Genomic DNA, 7,271 nt, shown 5'->3' with positions numbered 1-7,271 from the left:
ATTCCTCCTCGTCGTTGGCTTCCTTCTACGGCTTGTAAAGTCTTTGATCCTTGGCCCCTTTGTATGCACAAACACAGCGCCAGGCGGCCACGCGCTAGCTAAATAGGAACTCCCACAGTGACTCGGTTGAACTCGATCCGTTTGGGTGAAGCAGCAACGCTGCAGCAAGCACAAACGCGCGCGCACTCGGGCATAGTGTGAGACGCACCGTAATGCTTTGGCACCTTTCGAGCACCACTTGAGCGCGCTGCCTTTCAAAACATGTACACGTGTACACATGCGAGCAGAAGTTTGGAATTCTTTTATATAAAATGGTGCCTTCGTTCAACAGTGTCGCTAGTGGGGGAAACAGCTGTCTTTGAAATAATTATGCAGTCACTCGCCAACGGCAACCATTGGTAGCGGGTGGTGGTATGGCTGCGTGTCGTTTGGTGCGAGAACCTTCTCTTGTTCCCTGTTCGGAAACCTCTTTCGGTGCAAGAACTTGAACGTAAACGATCATGCCAGCAAACAGCCCGTCAGGCTCTTGTTAACGTTACCCTGATTATGTACCGGACTTGCTAATGGCGTTCGGCATTTGCTTTCATCGCGTTCTTCCGGCGTCAGGTGGTTTTTTCTTGCTTTCTTGTAAGGCTCACGCTTTCGAAACGGCCGTTTACACAGCGCGCGGGCGGTGTGGCCAAGGCCGGTAATGAATGAACACACCGGTGATAATCACAACGAGCTTGCAGAAGTGGGGGGGGGGGGGGGGGGGGGGAAATAATCTGACCCAGTACGTCCGCTACTAAATCTGATGCGCTGTGTCTGATCATTAAGCAGGGGCAGCTAAAGTATCCTCCCGGCGGAGTCGGCCAGGTGAAAGAGCGGCGGCGACACAATAATTAAATAAAAGACGTTAAATAATTAACCTCATTAACGTTTCCTGCAACCGTTTCGCTGCCGCTGAAGCACGAACCGGTAGAAAAAAGTGGCTACAATAATGTACCCCATTTGTGAGGCGACAAATTCAGCAGCCAGGCTAGCGCCAAACACACTCATACCTGCCCGGTAAATGTAAGCACCGTGAAGGAACCAAGGACAGTTTTTATCACGGGATAAAACGGTCGCTTCTTTCGTTTGAAATTAAATACTGTAAAGAGAATTTCAAATTGGCAACATTAGTAGGAAGATCGTTTTTATTTTCCGCTGTGAAAAAGGGCGGCTAGTTAGTATTGTTTGTCTTACTTCTATTAAGATGTCATGATAACAGTATGGAAGTACAGAATACTACGTGAAGATTGTTCAGTTCTCCTTGATGTTGATATCACGTTTAAAGAGGTTTTAATTATAGCACCTCTTTCTTTGTTTGTAGTCACGTAGCCGGATAGTCAGCGCTCATGACAGTTCTGGTGGGAACTGTTTAAGTCCGACTTTGCAGGAGTGCTATCCAAATTCTGCATACAAATTTACATTTCCAAATTCTGCTTATAGTATATTTCGATTACTTTAAAATATCCTTCTAAATATCTTCTTAAATAAATTATATGATATGAGCTACAAAAAATTTAATTTAAGCCTGTGAGTGGAACACTATTCATCATCCGTGTGGTGTACATTTTTTTAATGTATCCGCAGTTTATTTGTCAAAAAATTTACATAGTTAACATACAACTGCGCGCACCTTCCGATGGGGGTTACCCGTTAGGGATTTACCCACCGGATAAGACCGTCCGATTGGACCTTCCTTTTTTATTATTAGTATTATTATTATTACGAATTTATACACTATTGTGCCTTCATCCTTTATGAGAAAAAAAAAAACCTTTTGACCTAGCTTAAGCCCTTCCGTTACTCGCGTGGGAGTCATCCTCTGTGCCTTGAGCAGCTCTCTTAGCGCCCTGATGTTACTTGAGCGGTAACGGCTGCTTCTTCTTCTGGTGTTAGGCCAGTACGCCTCTCCTGTCTCTCGCCCGATGGTGGCGGTGACGATGGTGTCACCGTAGCTTGGCGCTGGTCCATTTCCACAGTAAGTTGCGCTGTGTGACCCTGCAGCCGACTGTCGGATAGTTGTTGTTGTCCGACCCTTCTCTGCGTTCGCCTCCGGTTGCGTTGTGGTGTCGGTGGTGCTACTGCTGCTGTTACTGGTGCTGGTGTGGCTTCGGCTGGTGCTGCATCGCTGGCTGCTGGCATGTACAAAAGTCGTAACGCGGACGCCAGTTCCATGTCGCCAAGCTGCTCCGCGCGTAGCCGAGCTCTACGGGCCCTTGTTTGGCGGTTTCGGGCCGCTCGTCGTACTGCAGCCTCGTCCTGCGCCTGCTCTGCGTTGACTGTCGCCTCTTCGGAGGCGGAACTGATAAGCGCGTTCATCGCTGCCTCATCCTCTCTCCAGCGCAGTTGCAGAACTGTGGTTATGCGTTGTGCCGCTTCCTTGATTCGGGTCCAAGAATCTGAACTTTGCAGCAACCTCCGCCCGATGTTCTCCTCGGTAATGGGACCGTCCGTTCCCAGCTCCAGTAGGTCGCGCCGGACTTCTACAAATCTCGGACATTGGAACAGCACGTGAGCCACTGACTCGACCGAGCCTGTGCATTCCGGGCATTCTGGAGATGGAGCGAAGCCGCAGACGTGCAGAAACTCTCGGAAAAATCCATGTCCCGAGAGTATCTGGGCAAGATGAAAATCCACCTCACCCCGCTTCTGTACCATCCATGAATGCACATCGGGAATCAGGCGGTGTGCCCAACGTGCATAGCGGCTGGCTCCTGGATTTGCAGCGTTCGCGTCCCACTCCCGTTGCCATGCCGCAAGTGTCACAGCACGTTCCTCGCGTCGGATGACCATTCGACTCGCCTCTGTGTCGGCGAGGTATCGCTGGTGGCATCGAGCATCCTCCCTTATCAGATGGTGATGTGGAATGAGCCCGGCCATGAGTACAGCAACGCTGTAGCTCATGGAGCGAAATCCGCTCACCACTCGCTGCGCCAGGTGTCGTTGGGCACTTGCTAACATCCGCCGGCACCACTGGCGTTCCGTGGCCTCAGCCCAGATGGGTGCACCGTAGCGGATGATTGACTCCGATACCCCGGCGAGCAATCTCCGCTTGGCTACCTGGGGCCCGCTGTGATTTCTCATGACGTTGGTCACTACCCTCACCACGCGACTGGCCTTGTCCACGACCATTTTCACGTGCGGTCGCCACAAAAGGTGGTCATGAATCATCACCCCCAGGTAGCGAATCGCCTGCTTGGAGCGAATCTCAACTCCACCCACTCGCATTGGTATCTCAGGATGCCCTCGGCGGAGGCTGGATATCATAACGCATTCCGTCTTTTCTGGAGCCAGCTGCAGATGGTGTTGCCTCATCCACGCGTGCACTAATTCCACTGCTTCCTCTGCAATTCTCGCCGCGTGTTCTGGCGTTGTTCCTGCCGCTAGAATCGCCAAGTCATCGGCGAACCCAACTATCTGAGCCCCTTCAGGGAAGTCCAACCGCAGCACGCCGTCGTATCCGACGTTCCATAGTGTGGGACCCAGAATAGATCCTTGCGGACAGCCGGCCGAGACTCGACGCGTCACGGGACCTTCTGCAGTGTCGTAAGTCAATTCCCTGTTGGTGAAATAGTCCTGCAGAATGCTGCGCAGCTGCAGAGGAACTCCTTTCTCTCTCAGCGCCTCCGCGATGCATTGCCAGTTGGCGGTGTTGAACGCGTTGCGTACGTCGAGTGCAACAACCATGAGACATCGCCTGTCGCGGTTGTTTGTGCGCCCAAACGACATGGCTCGTCGACCCGCGTTCACCACCTGTTGGATAGCCAGCAATGTTGATCGTCCGCGCCGAAATCCGTACTGATGCTCAGACAGTTTTGGGTTCTCCGGATTCTCCAGGTGCTCGTTCAAGCGGTTCAGCAGCAACCTCTCGAACGCCTTGCCCGCGTTGTCCAGAAGGCAAAGCGGACGGAAGGATGATGGGTCGCCCGGTGGTTTGCCCGGCTTAGGCAGGAGTACCAATCGCTGCTTTTTCCACTGTTGTGGGAAGCAGGACGTGTTCAGGCACTCCTGGTACACCTGTCGGAATGGGCCAGGGTATTTCGTTATGGCCACTGCAAGAGCGGCATTTGGCACCCCATCAAGACCCGGGGCCTTCTTAGGATGCATGCTACTAGCGATGGTTTGCAACTCCGGATCGGTGATCTCACGAAGCGGCACCATGTTGCCAGCTTCGTTTCCGTCTATAGTGGGCCACTCTGCTGGGGGATGCTCCGGGAACAACGTGGAGACCACTCTCTCCAACACCGCTGGATCGCGCTCCTGTGCCGTACGTGTGGGTTTCATACGATAAAGGACCTTACGGAAAAGTTGCCCCGTCTCATCGTTGTGCATCGCTTGCACCATACATTCGAAGAATTGCTTTTTGCTAGCTTTAATTGCAGTCTTTAATTCATTTCTCGTCTGCTGGACCTCGGCTGCCACTCCCAGATGGTTGGGTGATATGTTGCGCAGCTGATCTGCCTCGCGGCAAGCCTCTACCAGGTTCGCGATTTCCGGGGTCCACCAGTATGCTGGCCGGCCTGTATATTCCTGCGAAGGGAACACGCGTGACATAGTCTCGTCACAGGCCCGTGTCAATGCCTCCACCAAGCTTTCTGCACTCGTGCCTCGCTCCTCAAACTGGGAAGCCCGCAGCGATGACTCGAATAACTCGGAGTTGAACTGTCGCGTGTTCCATCGTGTCCCAGTCAAACGCGCTGATGCTGAGCGTTGTCCCCGTGGTATCCCTCGTCGATCCGTCGTTGGAAGCTCGCCGATTGTATAGCGGATGTACACATGGTCGGAGTAAGAGTAGCTCCGCAAGATCCGCCAGCAAGTGGCCGGGTTTGTCGCCAGGTCCGGACGGCAGATAGACGGGCTAGCAAACGCCACGTCAATTCTACTGGGCCGCGCTACTCCACAGCCCCGGAAAGTGGGTTCGGTTCCGACGTTAAGGACTTCGAGCTGGGGACTGTTGGCCAGCTGGAGAAGCGCCTCACCTTTCTGGTTGGTACGCTCGCTCCCCCAAGCGTTATGCCAGGCGTTGAAATCGCCTGCCAGCAGCACCCGTGGATGGCCTTGGGCCAATACGAAGATCCGGTCTAAGATCCCCTCAAACTCCGCCACTCCGATGTGAGGTTGAACGTAGCAGTTCACAATCGTTACCCCATTGACGTCTGCTACCACGACGCCCGGAACTCGGACACTTCGGATGCGCTGGATAGGGTATCGCACTCCGCTGGTTACTATGGCCACCTTTTTGTCGCAGTCAACCACCCAGTTGCCGTTATTTTGGGGAACTCCGTAGATTTCCGACAACAGCATAACGTCCACTTTTTCTACCCGCATCGTATTGAGCGCAAGATCTTGCGCAGTCCTGCTCTTGTTGAGATTTATTTGTAAAATATCCATCAACAAGTCCGTGTTGTTATCGCACAGGAGGCGGCGGCGATACGATGCGGGCCGCCGCAGATCATGCATTTTAGGTCGTTATTGCAGTTGGCTGCCTTGTGGTCAATCGCTCCACAGCGCAGGCACATGCCGGATCTGTCGATCCCCTGGCAGTCGCTGGACATGTGGCCGCGTTCCAGGCACCGGAAACAACGGCGCGAATTTGGCAACGGTTTCGGTGCTTCTCGTACCATGCAGCAAGAGTAGCCAATTAGGAGCCGCTTATCTATCAGATGGTTGGCGTCGCTGCGTGGCAATCGCACTCGGGCACGCTGTGAACCATCGCGCCGCTCCCAGATGTTGATAGTGGCCAGCGTCGCCTCCTTCTCTAACACTGTCTGGAATGTCTTACGGATGTCCTCCTCCGTGGCCAACATGTCAATATTGGTGATAATTATCTCCGCCATCTCAGTGACAACCCGCGCAGTACCCATCTCACCTAACTCTTCCTGTATTTTTCTCATGAGGGCTACAGCGTCAGCGTTGCGCTCCAGTTTAAGGCGCAGGTGGTCGCGCGCCGTTCGATGTCCCCTTCGAATCTGGCGATTTTCCTCAGCCAGATTCGGGTTCAAACGAACTTTTTCGTACAGCGTTTGATAGGTTTGACCCGTACCCGGTGCCACGAATATTTCATCTGGCCTCTTCCGAGCAGAGCGTCTCTGCAGGTTTTCGCACCGTTGATGTTGCTGACCAGCTGCGTCTGTTGTCTGCAGACCCGCCCTCGGCTGCTCCTGCTGGTGTTGTTGTTGTTTCCGCCGCTCCGTCCGCAGCTCCTGCCAACGACGCGACTTTCGCTGGACAACTTCTGCGAAGAAATCCTCGAGTGTCCCCGCTGACGATGAGGCTTCTTCTATCAATTCACTTTCCTGGTGCTGTCGTTGGAGCTGACGTAGTGACGGTTGCAACTCTTGCGACTGTCGCACAGTTAGTGACTGCCGTGATGGTTGTCGGTGTTGTTTTCGCTGCTGCTGCTGCTGCTGTTGCTGGTTGCCTCTTGAATGGCTGGGTTTGGAACTGTTTCCCATAAGCAATGAGATCAGCTCCCGATCGCGCTGGGCCTCTTCGCATAACGCCTTCGTGCGTTTTTCGGCTTCCTCTCTGAGGGTGTCCTCGCGACGCCTGGCATCTTCCCGCGCCTCCTGTGCTGCGCGTTCTACCCGTTCAGAGCTTTCTGCAAGCTGCTGCCGCATAAGCCCGAGCTCGACTTGGAGCTGGGTAATCACAGCCTGCAGCTCCGATTTCTCTCTGCGTGACTCCTCAAGCAGTTCCGCTTTTTCCCTGCGCGATTCTTCGAGCAGCAAGCGCAATTCGCTCACATCGCTTGAGCGTTTCGTGAGGCCCGTGTCAATGCGAGCCTTTGTAGCTACAGCCATAGCATTTGGCTTTTTTGGAATCGCCCCGCTGCTACAATCCATTGGGATTGTTCTCGTTCGGAGCGTCTTCGCGGTTCCATTCATGCTGTTGCCGCTATCATATCGTCTTTTTTTTGGTATGTACCGCTGTAAACTTTCTGAGCCGCTGTACTGCTGCTGCGTGCCGCTCCGCCGTCTGGATCCTCGGATCCGGCCGTCTAACCGCGCTGACACGAGTTTTAGCTGTTTTCAATCCTTGAATCCTACCCTATATCCCCCCTTTTTTGTTTGTTGTCACGCTTCCCTCTGCTTGTGCGAATTGCGATTGTGTGTGAGACTGTGAGCCGACGACAATAATTTTCGCTTATTTCCGCTGTGGTTCCTGTGGTATTCGAGAAAACTTCACTAAATCCTTGTGCAAATCACCCACTCCTCTCGATGTGTGCATCTGAATTCCGTAAA

At 53.3% G+C, this 7,271-nt stretch overlaps 1 protein-coding gene across 1 annotated transcript; it reads right to left on the bottom strand.

Annotated features, from left to right (window-relative positions):
- Positions 1-5,520: 5,520 nt before the first annotated feature.
- Positions 5,521-6,830, bottom strand: LOC125907356 (adenylate cyclase, terminal-differentiation specific-like). Its single transcript, XM_049609011.1, has 2 exons — positions 5,649-6,830; positions 5,521-5,574 (listed from the first exon to the last, which is right to left on the bottom strand). The coding sequence occupies exons 1-2, from the start codon at positions 6,828-6,830 to the stop codon at positions 5,521-5,523; spliced, it is 1,236 nt and encodes a 411-aa protein (XP_049464968.1).
- Positions 6,831-7,271: the final 441 nt, after the last annotated feature.

This window comes from Anopheles coluzzii, chromosome 3, assembly GCF_943734685.1.
Source record: "Anopheles coluzzii chromosome 3, AcolN3, whole genome shotgun sequence".
NCBI lineage: Eukaryota > Metazoa > Arthropoda > Insecta > Diptera > Culicidae > Anopheles > Anopheles coluzzii.
This window is presented reverse-complemented; position numbering and strand designations above follow the sequence as displayed.